This window comes from Mirounga angustirostris, unplaced genomic scaffold (assembly GCF_029215605.1).
Source record: "Mirounga angustirostris isolate CCGP_5_RB_7025 unplaced genomic scaffold, mMirAng1.0.hap1 SCAF_9, whole genome shotgun sequence".
Classification (NCBI taxonomy): Eukaryota; Metazoa; Chordata; class Mammalia; order Carnivora; family Phocidae; genus Mirounga; species Mirounga angustirostris.
Window position 1 is genome coordinate 103,366,322 of NW_026991717.1, and position 14,222 is coordinate 103,380,543.

Consider the following 14,222-nt stretch of genomic DNA (forward strand, 5'->3'; position numbering starts at 1 on the left):
AACAGAACACAAAGATTCTGCTAAAGGTACAAAATCAATGGCTGCCCCGAGCAAAGCTCCTATCGGGGAGGTCCTCTTATTTAAGGTGTTTTCAGTCCCTACAAAACCACTACTATTTCCTTTCAGAGTAGCATCAGCCCCGTGCCGCCTATCTAAGGTTAGAGCAGCAGAGTCTGGGCTAGCCAGCGAACTCCCCACCCTGCAGCTTTCTGCAGGTTCCTCAACGCTTAATCGTGTTGAGGAGCACGCGGAAATCTCTCTCCCCACGCAGATGGGTCTAAGCACCTTGCCTTTCCCCGCGTTAATTAAGGAGGCGCCCACAGCGGGTGGCACTTGGCTGGACGATATGACAAGTTCCCGAAACGCACTTCCAAAGGGAGGAAGAACTGATCGGAGAGGAGACTCCAGAAAATCTCTGGAGAGGCATGCAAAGGACCCGCCCGGAGAAAGAGACCTGCACATCTCCGCCCCTTTCTCTCTCGCGGCGGGAGAGGAAGCCTCGCCCCTTTCATCCCGCCCCCCCCCACTCCCCACCCCGCCGCAGGGAGACCTTACTTTGCCATGGCCGCCGCGCGGCCCGTCCACTTCCGGTGCCGGTGCCGCTAAAGCTGCGCCATCCCCCAGTCACTCGGACAACCACAGCTTCCAACCGACCTTTTTGACAAGTCCGCGACTCCTCCGACCTTCACTAGGTGCTGTCCTGGAGTGAACGGCGGATAGGTGCCGCACTAAAATGAATCTATGGGATGAAGCCTCGGCTCTCCTCTCGCCAGAAACATAAAAATGCGATAGAGCTGCGACCACCACCGCTCAGACAAAATGGCGCCGAGAAGCCGGTTTAGCGCAGGCGCCTTGGAAAGACCCTGCCCCGCCCCCGTGCAAATCCTGGCTGCAGCTCCGGGTTCGGTTTCCATGGGACACTTCGCCGCCAATCCTCGTGCCGAACTGCTCTTCCTGACCCCTCAATTTACCAATCAGTGTTCAGTCAAGCACATCCGGAGTCGCCTCAACCAATCATTTTTCAGGACCTGATTACTCAATACCCGATTCTCCAGTAACGTTAGCCTTCGGAGACAGCCAATCATAAGTGGAAGATGTCCTACCTGCTGTTTTTCGCACCAATCCGTGAAGTTTCATCGCTACATCCAATGAGGACGGCAGGTAGCGAGCTCCAATCCGAAGCTCCTCGGCGTCATGAGCAGCCAATAGGAGTTCGTGTAGAAGCGAGTCTGCTCAACAGCTTGTTATTTGGTGGATTGTGGCAGTAAATCGGGCGAGTGGGGAACCGGGCGCAGGAACTGCCGCCGCGGCCGGGAGTGGTGCTGCCCGGACGGGGGCCCACGGGGGTCAGTGGGGCGGAGGACTCGGAGGCTGACAGCGCGCACTTCACCCGCAGTTGGTAGGTGGGGAGAAGGGAAGTGGGGGATACTGAGTGGACGAAGCGGCAGTAGCAGCTCGTGCTGCTGCCCGGGGTCCCGGTGCAGTTGGAAGCTTCGGAGGTGGGGAGGGGGTGCTGGGCAAGCGGTGCGGCGAGCGCAGGCAAAGGGGCAAGTCGTGGAGCAGCGGCAGCAACTGCAGGAACCGCCGCCGCAGCCGCCTCCTCGGCGGCTTCCCCGGGAAAATGGCTGTGGTGCTGGCCGCGCCGCTAAGTTTGCTTCCGCGCGGTGAGGAGCGGGCTGCTTGGGGGAGCCGGTCCCCAACTCCGCGGCGCGTCCTTCCCTGTGGAGTCCGTGGCAGGACCCGAGGGTCCGGGGGCAGGTACCTCTCTGGGCTGTACAAAAAGTTGAGGCGGGCGCGGGGAGGAGGCGGCGGCTGCCGCTGTGCGGCTCCCCTCCCCTCCCACACCCTCTCCGGGCCACCTCCCCTCCTCCTCTCCGCCCCCCCCAGCCCCCTCCCTCGCGCGGGTCTCCCCTCACTCTCGCGCCTCCCGGCTGAAGGCCGCGGCCCCTGCCCCATCGGTGAAGAAGCGCTTCTCCTTTCTGACATGGTGCAGAGCGGAGGAAGGAGAGCAATGGCGCCGTGACACTCCGCTGCCGCCACCGCGGGCCCGGGGCGGGCCGAGGGGGCCGAGCGGCGGAGGCGGGGCGCGGGCCGAAGTCGGGGTATCTGGGGGGCGGCTGAGCGAAAGCTCGGCGACCCCGCCTGCGGGGGACCTGGGGAAGCCCAAACGGCGCCGTGCCCTTTTCCAGAGCGCTCGGTCCTGGGGCTCCCGAGTTGAGCATTTCGGGTCAAAGTGGCGAGCAAGGCGGGGGCGCGGTGGGCCGCTGGCGAACTCCGGGGAGGAACGGGCTGCCCTTTGGCGCCCGAGGGGTTCTCGCTGCTTCCGCAGCTCCTGCGTCCTGGCTGCCCTCCGGGGGATCTTATCCCTTCGCTGGTGAGGGTTTAGCCTCTCCCCTCTGGCGTTTGTTTACTTTCTTTCCTTGGGTCGCTCCCCTCTGTTGACTGATTCTGTGCCTGTCTTTCCCCTCCCCATGGTTCTAGCGACGGAGAAGATAGCTCGTTGAGCTGGAACCCCACAGATCACCAATAAAAATGAAGGTAAGTGGAGTCAGCGCTGCTCTGAACCTCGTGCCCTGGACACTGCTTGTCGTGAGGCTGGTGCTGTGGAATGTCATATTTTTTTTCTACTCAAAATTGATTCCTCTACTAAGCAGCGCTTTCTGAAAATGAGGACGTGTTGAAACGGTGAGAAATGATCATTGTGTCTAATGCAGTCAGTCCGGCCCCTCTCTGAAGCAGTTAGCACTTTGGAAAGGCTGGTGCAGCCTTTCCATTGTTGTCCTTTAGGCTAGTATTTTTAACACTTCCTGTGTTGGCAGCAACCTTTGCAGAAGTAAAGCTTTTGTCCTGTTTTGGTTCTTTGGGGGATTTTTTGAAATTTTTTTTCTTCCTCAGTGCCGGTATGATTTTCTAAGGAAGGACTATGTGCATTGTGTAAGGGAGAGATCATTTCTTTTGCGAAAAATTCTGTAGCTAAAATATTTGAAGGTGAACTGATACTAATGTTTTGTTTTAGTTGTCATTACAGTAAATATTTTAAAACCTACATATAACCTAAAAAGATATATTCTTCTGAAGATAGCTAATAGTGCACACATCGTATGTGATACTTAAAGGGAAAGGAAGTTATAGCATTGTGTACTGCAGTGGTATTGAATATTTCAAGTCAGATATGTATCTTCAATTTGCATTATTGTAAATGCACTAACTTTAAAAGGTACTTGATTCCTTACTCATTTACTGTTTGGGTGTATTAAACTCTGAAATATAGCATTTCCCCAAACTTTCTCTTTCTTTCTCCTGGAAATGACACATTGCCTTCTTTAATGTTACTTGGGACAACTTACTGGAAAAGGAAAAATCATTTTCTACTTAAAAGTGTTATTTCTGAAGTGTACACTGTTACCTTTGCACTTAGCAATATTGAATCAAGCCTATATGAATACATTTAACTTTAGAAAAGAAGTAGGTAAAATGACAGAATAACAATCATTCTGTTACTTCAAGGTTAAAATGAATGGTAGAATGAAATTTCCCACATCTTTCAATGTATCATTCTGATTATGGCCATTTGTTAAAAGTAGATGTTTTTTAGTAAAGCTTATTTTTTTAATATACCAGGAAGATTAGTGTGATAAACTAGGTACAGCACCAAGTTTTGAGCCATTTGAGCCAGAGTTCGTATCTCTGCATTTATCAGCTGAATTTAGACTTAGATTTTTTTTTTTCTTTTTATTTATTTATTTGAGAGAGAGAATGAGATAGAGCATGAGAGGGAGGAGGGTCAGAGGGAGAAGCAGACTCCCCGCTGAGCAGGGAGCCCGACGCGGGACTCGATCCCGGGACTCCAGGATCATGACCCGAGCCGAAGGCAGTCGCTCAACCAACTGAGCCACCCAGGCGTCCCTAGACTTAGATTTTTTAATTTTTTATTCTTTCTTATTAAAGATTTTATTTATTTATCTGACAGAGAGCACAAGCAGGGGGAGCGGCAGGCTCTCCATTGAGTAGGGAGCCTGATGTGGGGCTCGATTCCTGGACCCTGGGATCATGACCTCAGCTGAAGGCAGCCGCTTAACCAACTGAGCCACCCAGGCGCCCTAAGACTTAGATTTTTTTTAAATGTAGCTTTTAGCCATTGGTTCCCCCAAATAATACTTTCCTTATGGAAAGCTTCAATGATTGGCTTCATTTCTTATCTATGCAGTTATTCTGTATCCAAAAAGATATTGCTTTAATGTAGCTATATTAAACATTTAACTATGTATTATTAGCATTAATCTTAATAGCAATATTTCTTCTAATTTGAAGACAAAATTTTCAGACCATAATTAAATAACTTAAAGTCTTATGAGACACTTACTATGAATATACCTTTTCTGATTTTGGAGGTTTTGTTTTTTTTTTTTGTTTTTTTTTTTTGTAATTTATTATTATTTTTAAAGTAAGCTCTATGCCCACCATGGGGCTTGAACTCACCACCCAGAAATCAAGAGTCGCATGTTCTACCGACTGAGCCAGCCAGGTGCCCCTGTTTTGTTTTGTTTTTAAATGTGTTCATTTCTTAAATAAATTATAGAATTGTTGAAACATTTTGTATCTGGAGGAAAAAACATTATCATATGTCCTTACTGATACTTCTCAGTTAAAACTTAAAATGTTTTCTGTTGTCAGGATATAGTTTATGTAGTAAAGGAATGTAATTGCTTGCTTTAGGGGTATTTTCCAAATTATTAATGACATTAGTAAAAAATAATATTAATGTTCTTACTACTTTAAATACAGAAACTTTTAATGAGGCTTGAGGTTGGAGAATAGTAGTGACATTCGCATTTTATGTTTTTTCATCAGGCGGCGGATGAGCCTGCCTATCTGACAGTGGGAACTGATGTCAGTGCCAAGTACCGAGGTGCCTTCTGTGAGGCAAAAATTAAGACTGTGAAAAGGCTGGTAAAAGTAAAGGTAATTTTTTTTTTTTAATGCAACCTGGATTGAAGAGAATTGGGGAGGGGAACACTGCAAATCAACATTTTATTGAATCATTATTATGTGAAAGCACTGTTTTGTACAAAACTGTTGGAAAAGCACATTAAGAATTAAGAAATAAAGAACTCAAAATGAGAAGTTATTCCAAATGCTTCTCTGAAAACACCATGTTTATGAGACTTCCTTTTATTTGGCTCTCTGCTGTTGTGGCATGCTTACTTAGGCTATGATCTATTTTCTTCCCTTTCATAATGTTCAGGTAGAGATGATTTCAAGTGATTATTAAAAATAATATAGTGGAAATTGTTTTTAAGACCGTGTTAAAAAATGATTTAAGAATTTTATTTATTTATTTAAAGATTTTATTTATTTGACAGAAAGAGACACAGCGAGAGAGGGAACACAAGCAGGGGGAGTGGGAGAGGGAGAAGCAGGCTTCCCGCGGAGGAGGGAGCCCGATGCAGGGCTTGCTCCCATGACCCTGAGATCATGACCTGAACTGAAGGCAGACGCTTACCGACTGAGCCACCTAGGCACCCAAGAATTTTATTTTTAAGATGCTTTTATGACCAGAAAAAAGGTCACCACATTATTCCTGTACAATATTTGGAAATACAGAAAAGTACCAAAGGATTAATACCCATAGCTTACCTCTCAGAAACTACTATTAACATTTTTGTGTTTCCGTCCAGTAGTTTTCCTATATAAATATTTTTAGTAATCTTACTAAAATTACAAGTGTAATCCGTATTTTATTATAAACATCTTTAACATTACAGAGCTGTATAATAAAGTTCATGAATGTCCTCTTTGTGATACCACTCCAGAAAGATTCGATATGGTCTGTCAGATACTATGCAGTGCCTACCATAACAGTATTGTTGTTGTTGTTATTGGATCGTGTTGTACTTTCAGTTTTGCAATTTGCTTTTCACTTCCATTATCTGATCTTTTCCTACAAGAATTAAGCACCATAAAAGGAGGAAATGTTAGACTTGTTCTATCCCCAACACCTAGAGTAGTGCTCAATACATAGTAGGCACTCAGAATATGTTGAATGAGTAAGTGACCTGGAGCAGTTATTCTCAAAGTGTGCCCTGGACCAGCAGCATCAGCCTTATCTGGGAACTTGTTGGAAGTGCAAATTCTCAGGCCCAGACCCCAGACTTACTGAGTCAGAAAATCTGTGAGTAGGGTCCAGTGATTTTATTTTAACAAGCCCTTCAAGTGTTTCTGCTACATGTTGAAATATGAGAACCATTGAACTAGGAGAGTATGATTTGTGTGGCAGATAAATAGATTTATCTGTGATTATTATAAGATTTCTGTTTAAATTTTGATCTGATGAAATTTTTCTTCAGGTATTGTTACAGTATCATTTGACATTTCTTTGTTTCATTTGGCCTTTTTACTATGTCAGCTATATGGGATTTGATTACTAAATATTTACTTGGATTTCTTTGAGAATTTAAACTTTCTGTTAATATTGTGGCTCTTGATATATTTATTTAAAATCAGTACAGTGATTGGGGAGGTCTTATACATTATATGGAATTTCAATTTTCATATTTGGGTACTTGCTCTATGTGAATGATTACACTGTGTATTTGGGAAGATTTGTAGTAAAAAGGAGTACTTATTTGTAACTGAACTACATATCATGATTATTTAGGTTCACTTTATAAAGGACCAACAGTGTTCTGGTTTTAATTTGTTTACCTTGTATGTGGGCAATAAAAGTTTGATACTGTTTTTTTTATATACTTTGTGACAGAACCTTTTATAACTTGTTGATAAGAAACAATGAAGGCAGTTTTAAACTTTTGCAATAATCACTACAAATTATAAATCTTGTATAGTTCATTAATTCAGCAAACATTTATGAAGTGCCTGTAATATGCATTGACATTTGCTGACTGCTGGTGTAATGATGGAGGATTCTAGCCCTCAAGGAGCTCACAGTTAATGGGAGAGAGAGTAAACATAAATATAAGACAGTGTAATAAGTATTAAAACAGAAGTAAGCACAGGATGCTAAGAACACATAGATTAAAGACTTCATAAACATGCTGTTTTAAAGTAATGTGCAAATTATTGTGCAAAAAATGTTTTGCAGGTGCTCCTGAAACAGGATAATACTACACAGTTGGTGCAAGATGACCAAGTAAAGGGTCCTTTAAGAGTACGTATGTTTTGCAGTTTAAAATCTGTAATGATAAGTCACAAATACATATGGTAAATTACTGAATTTTACGTTTGTAGGTAGTTTTAAAATTTATAAGAATGTTAATCAGAAAACAAAAATACAAATGAAGTGTTACAGAGTTAGTATAAACTATATTACACTGGCTGTATCCTTAGTTTAGAAAGATAAGTCATCTTACAGAGGGTAAGTTAGTACATATAAACATGAGTTTTCAGCCACCTTTTGTTTTGAACTCTTGGATTAAATACCTCTTTTTTTTTTTACATTGTCATCAGAGGTATTAAGCCTGCTAAGGAATATACTGGTATCATAAATTTGAATCTTATGTTGTTCTAACTTAACAAGTAAAGTATGTTGACTTCATAATTCAATTTAGTGGGTACCTATATTGTGTTTTCCATCCATTTATGGCCATTTGTTTATGTAATAAATCTTTGTTATGTCAGAATACCACTTCGGTTAATATCTGATATACAAAGGTCTGGAAGCTGAAAGAAGGTCAACTGGTCCATCCCTCTCTCAGGTGAACCTTTATCTAAAAGGTCCCTTAAATACGAATGCTGAATCCAAATATTCGATGTTTCTGTGAAAGAAAATTGAAGCTACTTTTGCTATCTTATGGTGTCTGGTTCTTATATTTCCACAATTTCCTTGAAGGCAATGTGATATAGTACAAAAGCTCTGAAGTAAGACTAAAGAGACTGGGTTCTCATCGTCTCATCTGAGCCACAGTATTCAATGTGTAAAGTAAGGGTAGTAATAACCTTACTTGTGCCAAAGCGTTTTGGAGTTCAAATTGCATGATAAATATATGAGCACTATAAATGATAAAGATCTAAGTCAAGGTAAAGTAGAATAATCATAGGTGTTTTTTTCTTTTCAACCCAGGTCATAGTTGGTGGGAGTGATTTGGTTTGTTTAAATTTGGTAATGAAATTTTGATACTGGGTTTTAGGTTGGAGCTATTGTTGAAACAAGGACATCTGATGGATCCTTTCAGGAGGCTATTATCAGCAAGTTGACAGATGCTAGTTGGTATACTGTGGGTAAGTAGTTAATTTAATACATAGGATTTAATTTGGGATTGCATACCTCTATTTTGTAAATACACTGAATTACGTTGGCGGAGAAATATGTATTCTTTACTGTCAATTTACTTGATATAGTTGGCTAAAATTTTAATGACACCTGCTGGTAACAAAAATAATTACTTCTTTGGTCCCTTGTGGCTATTTCATCCAAGAATGTACTTCTTTTTTAGAATACCTAGATTATTTCTTTTCAAGAAAGTTAAATTATATGGTTATTTTCTTCCATTAGAAAGTTCATACAAGTTGGTATTGTAAGTCATCAGACTTTTTTACTTTTCCTGTAATGACAATTAAGATTGTACAGTTGTAATCTTTTATTGTATTGCTGCCTGTCTTACATAAGGCTAATACAGATGTTACCACAGAATTTAAAGACTAAAAAAATTCTGACTAGAGTAGATTCCAGTCTAGATGATCATAGCTTAATTTTTGATTTTTTGACCCAGTCAAGTTTCCATAACACCTTTCAGGAAAGATATATGTGCTACTAATGTGAATGCATACTTAACATTCTATGCATAAGCTTATACTGGCTTTAAAAAACTTTATTGTCGTGAGTAGCAACAAGTGTCTTAATATATGTAAACTAAAACCTAAATGTAGTAGTTATAGAGTTGCTGTCATTATGTTGATGAAAATAGCAATGATTAACATTTCCAAATCTCTTCTCAGTACATTCATACTATACAGTCCTGTGGATAACATCCAATCTTTTTACACTGAACATCTATACCATTGTTGGTTTTTATATTTATGTCTTGGTATAAGTGATGTAATCATGGTGTGGTTTCCTTAAAGAAGGAAAAGAAATGATCCCATAGGTTTACTTTTAGTTTACTTGGTTTGTTGCTTTGGGTAAAAATCATTCATCTTCAGGTGATGCTCAAAGCTGTGAACATTTGGTTAAAAATTGTACTTCTGTGTCTTAACTTCGCAGCTGCTATTAGTAGTACCAATTTGTTTTATGTAACTACTATTTTCTAACTGTTTTTATTCTTCTTGGATCTCCTAGAAATTGGTGTTGGTTCACAACAGTGCTGTTATTCTGAACTACATATTTTTAGGAAGCTTGGTTGTGGCTGTTGATAGTTGTTAGAGATTTAGAAACCAAGTTTAATATTAACTCTTAGAAATCAAGTAAATATAATTTTAGTATATTAAACCAGTGGTAAAAATTACAGGCATTCATATATGCAAAATCATGCAAGGTTATGTGATTCATATTCAAATACTAATATTGCCTCCTATTTGGTACTTAATATCAAGGTTGCATTGACAGGACTTGTGAAGTTTTACTGATATAATGCTTATGCTTCTGCAGAAGCGATACTTTTCAGGTTTTCACATTTTGGGCTTCTGCACTCCAGAATAGCCGATCTTTATCCTCTATGAATGGCATTTTAGCATTTCTAAAAGCTAGTTGCTACTGAGCATTCTCTATGGTGATTTTCTATGATGGGTAATTACAGAAGAAATTGTATAATTCTTGTTCTGAAAGAGCTTAGAATCTTAATTGCATGTAATTCATGTATCAAGCATTAGTGTACATAAGAATCGCTTGTTTTAAAAAATGACGATTTGAGGACTTCAAATCTCTTCAATTTACTAGGTCTGGGGATGGCAACGCAAGAATCTTTCTTTTTATAATTACATTGGGTGAACTTAATGCAGGTAGTACACATTTAGTAAAATAGTCAATACTTGGAGAAACAGAGACTTACTCAGGAGAAAAATTCCAAATATTTAAGTTTTTTGCATCTGCATAATGACAGCAAGTGACCTAAAAAATTTAAGATGTTAAAAAGCACTATTCACTTAAGTATATTTAATATAACACTCTGCTATAAAGAATATTTAGGTACTGAAGGATGTAGCCCATTTAAAGAATGATTAGAGTATAATGAGCCTAAAAGATGGCAAAATAAAATGTGTCATCTCTCACAGGTCATGAATGTTTTATGTTTTTCTTTAATTGAGTGACTACTACCTGTTGGGTTTAATTCCTTTTTTTCTGAAATTTTTCTTGATTTCTAATTCCTAGTGAAGTATTATATAAGTAGAATCAGAAAGTTACACAAAGTATTAATGATCTCCATATCATTTTTTTTACTTTAAATGATTTCAAAATTTGACTATTAAAAATAAAAGAGGATACCATACCACTGGTTTGGATCAAATAAGAGTTATGATCATTGGTGATCAAAAATTATCTAATGAGGGCGCCTGGGTGGCTCAGATGGTTAAGCGTCTGCCTTCGGCTCGGGTCATGATCCCAGGGTCCTGGGATCGAGTCCCGCATCGGGCTTCCCGCTCCTTGGGAGCCTGCTTCTCCCTCTGTTTCTCTCTGTCTCTCATGAATAAATAAATAAAATCTTAAAAAAAAAAAAAAAAATTAAAAAAAATTATCTAATGAGTCTGGTAATGACTTACATAATGTAAGTATTTTTTCTGTGATAGCTGAATAGCCAATTTTGAAAGAGATTACAGATCTAATATAACCTAACTTCTAAAAATCTAGTAACACCTTGCTCTCTAATGTTGAATAATAAATAGCTCCAGTTTATGGATTTTTTGTTTGTTTGTTTCTTTGAGCCTTGGAAATGGTTCCTCTTCTTATAATAAAACAGGGCTTCCTAGCATAATTTATTTATTTGGCAGTTCTTATTTTTTCATGAAAGACAAGGAATGTGTAATATATGGAAATGTATCATTATCCTTTTAGTCATTCAAAAGGTATCAAAATTAGGATTGGAATTTGTATCTTCATTTGAATGTTGCCATTAACTCCTGGTAAATACAGCTGTCAATAAGACACTCTAAAACTACTCTTCTTTCACCTTTTTGGAATATAAGAATAACACATTGTACCTGAAAAATAGGAAAATGTAAAGGACATAATGGTTACTAATTTTAGTAATTTACATATAAAATGCATATACACACATATGTAATCTATCAGATTTTACACTAAAATCTATTTGATTGTGGGCGCCTGGGTGGGTCAGTTGGTTAAGCATCTGACTCTTGGTTTCAGCTCAGGTCATGATTTCAGGGTCCTGAGATCGAGTTCCATGTTGGGCTCTGCACTCAGCGCGGAGCCTGCTTGAGATTCTCTCTCTTCTTCCCCCTTCATGCGCTTCAGTGTGCTCTCTCTCTCTCAAATAAATAAAAACTTAAAAAAAAAACCCAAACTCTCTTTGATTATATATTTTTGTGACATGCTTTTTAAGACTCAGGATTTTTTCAGGCCTTGTAATTAACTGTTTTGCACATCAATTGGATCAGATCTCATGGAAGTTCTAGTTAATGGAGTAGAGGAGGTTTAGATTAAACTGGTGAATGGACTGTTGTGGAATGTGCTGCAGGCTTATAAGGCTTTTTAATTTAGTTAGAACCTCTTATGACAAGTTTTTTTATAACCAGAATCGACCACAAATGTTTTCAAAACCAGATGGTTATTCCACTGACTAGAAAATCATTAAGAAAAAAAGTACTAAAAAAGAAAACCTATGCATTCCTGTGATACGCTTTAACCTATTGTTTAGATGGCCTTCCATAAGAATTAGCATTCCCATGATAGTTTGTCAATTTCATTATACATTTGAGTGCTAATTTCTTAAGTTTCTTGGTTTCTGAAGTTTTTGAGCTTGGCTGCAGAGGGACTTCTGTATCACAGATGATTTTATGTAACAGAACTATTGGTTATACCCAAGGTATGTAATTTTAAAGTTTTTAATTCCATTATGCGAAATACTTTCTTAATATATAAATGTGTATATATAAATATACTATTAATTGTGACGGCTACACAGATACAATAATAAGATTTTCTTTTTGTAAAGTCAGAATTCTTGACTTTCTCTCCTGTGTTCATTTTATGCCTGTGCTTCAGGCCTATTTATTACTCATTTTGATCCCCCTTAATAAAACTGTAGCTTTCTGATTCTCAATTTCATCATAAAAGGAGGATAGTGATTCCTACCTTACAGAGGCTGTTGTGAGGATTAGTACATGATAGAAGCTTAATAAGTGATAGCTAATTATATCTTTGGAGAGATAAAGTTAATATACTGTTATCTTACAATCCTCCAGCATCTAACGGCGCTATGATCACAGGTAGAGCTTTTGTATTTAGTAGATAGATCCCTGTTGCTTTTGTTTCTTTTAATTTTAACAGTTTGGAGTTAGGCTTTGTCTATTTGTTTACATAGGCATTGTTTTGTCTAGTATGATTAACATTACTGAAAGAGACTTAGCTTTGTCATTTTTGTCAAATTATGTTTTAGTATTTATATGTAACATAGTAATAGAGATATCACTTTTTTAAAAAAAATTGAGAGAGCACGAGCGGTGGGGGGGGGCAGACGGAGAGGGAGAGCCAGACTCCCTGCTGAGCAGGGAGCCCCACTTGGGGCGATCCCAGGACCCCGAGGTCATGACCTGAGCCGAAGGCAGACACCTAACTGACTGAGCCACCCAGGTGCCCCCAGAGATACTGCTTTTATACTCTTCTGCACTCAGTGGTCTATTGAGATGCCAGTTTTGGCAAGTACAAAACATTTCATAGATTTATAAATCCTTATAGTCTGACTTTTTCCTCTTGGCATACTATAGTATACATCTTGAACTAAAAAGAGCTAAATTTACTATTACTATTTAATTATTTCACTCTTACCAAAATGCCAGAGTCACTCTTCAATGCCTACAAATTTGGTGTTCTTTAGATGATACTTCTAACGTGAAAGTTATAGAGGAAGCTTTTTATAGATGGAACTTCCTCATGATCTGGATAATCAGGGATGTCATGACTAATAGGTTCGCTGTGTTGTTGGGTTTTCTATCTTTTAGAAAATCTTGAATAGTTATATAGATTTTCAAACTTGTATGAAGTACTTAAATACATGCCTTTGTATAGTTTTAGGAGTTCAAAATAAATTTAAACTCTTTCTCTTTGTTTACTCGAAGTTGTAAGTGTTCCTGTGTAAAACTGTAAAATTGTTATTGGTACCACAATTCCCTTTAGAGAAGTTTTTTTTTGTTCTTACATTATTTCTACCCATGATAAAGTATGTTGAAGTGTAATGCATTTTTTCCTTCAAAAATCTGATTTAGGGTGCCTGGATGGCTCAGTTGGTTAAGTGTCTGCCTTTGGCTCAGGTCATGATCTCAGGGTCCTGGGATGGAGTCCTGCATCGGGCTCCCTGCCCAGTGGGGAGTCTGCTTCACCCTCTGCCCCTCCCTGCTGCTTGTGCTCAGGCACACTCACTCTCTCACAAAAATAAATAAAATCTTTAAAAAAAAAAAACCTGATTTATTTCAAAGTGATTATTTTTCAAAAGCAAGAACTACAGATACTGTTGAAATTTTTCATCAGAGGGGTACATGGGTGACTCAGTCAGTTAAGTGTCTGCCTTTGGTTCAGGTCATGATCCCAGGACCCTGGGATCAAGCCCCATGTTGGGTTCCCTGCTCAGTGAGGAGCCTGCTTCTCCCTCTTCCTCTGCTCCTGCATGCTCTCTCTCTCAAATAAATAAAATATTTAAAAATTTTGGGAATTTTTCATCAGAACATTTGATTTGGGGCTGCCCTTGATTAATGATGAAACAGTGTGGAAAACATTTTGTTGCATAAATTTGATATTATTGATTGGTCTTACAGTCTCATTTTCCTTCCTCATACCTCCACTTAAATGTGTGTGCATATGAGCATGTATGTGTGTGTCCATTGTCACCATCTTTCATATTCTAGGCATTAAGGAAAATTGGAACTTTTAAGGTTTTATTCTTTAGTATACTTAGGGATATTAATACATGAATTATTTTAAGTTTGGTACAATAAATTCATGATCTTGAATTTTTAAAGGAACAGTGGTTTATTTATTAGACTTGACACCATATGAATCATAGTTTTGTTGCAAATGTTTAGAGCACTGCTAATCA

The 14,222-nt window shown here is 39.3% G+C and overlaps 2 protein-coding genes across 11 annotated transcripts in view; one reads left to right on the forward strand and one right to left on the reverse strand.

Moving 5' to 3' along the window:
* The window catches only part of ARMH4 (armadillo like helical domain containing 4), a 230,560-nt gene extending 229,553 nt beyond the window's left edge, over positions 1–1,007 (reverse strand). For 2 of the 7 annotated variants that reach the window (XR_010405202.1, XR_010405201.1), the window contains exon 1: positions 556–1,003. The gene's annotated coding sequence lies outside the window, so the exon portion shown is untranslated. Of the gene's footprint in view, positions 1–555 lie in introns of all 7 variants that reach the window. The other 5 variants (XM_064571104.1, XM_064571103.1, XM_064571102.1 and 2 more) reach the window with 3 other exon arrangements.
* Positions 1,008–1,230: 223 nt separating this feature from the next.
* ARID4A (AT-rich interaction domain 4A) overlaps positions 1,231–14,222 on the forward strand; it is a 63,977-nt gene continuing 50,985 nt past the window's right edge. Inside the window, exons 1-5 of one of the 4 annotated variants that reach the window (XM_045900945.3) lie at positions 1,231–1,399; positions 2,482–2,538; positions 4,852–4,962; positions 7,103–7,168; positions 8,148–8,238. In XM_045900945.3, the coding sequence (XP_045756901.1) occupies positions 2,533–2,538; positions 4,852–4,962; positions 7,103–7,168; positions 8,148–8,238 (274 nt within the window). In that variant the 5' untranslated portion in view covers positions 1,231–1,399; positions 2,482–2,532. Of the gene's footprint in view, positions 1,400–1,720; positions 1,759–1,883; positions 2,375–2,481; positions 2,539–4,851; positions 4,963–7,102; positions 7,169–8,147; positions 8,239–14,222 lie in introns of those variants that run through there. The other 3 variants (XM_045900947.3, XM_045900946.3, XM_054513731.2) reach the window with 3 other exon arrangements.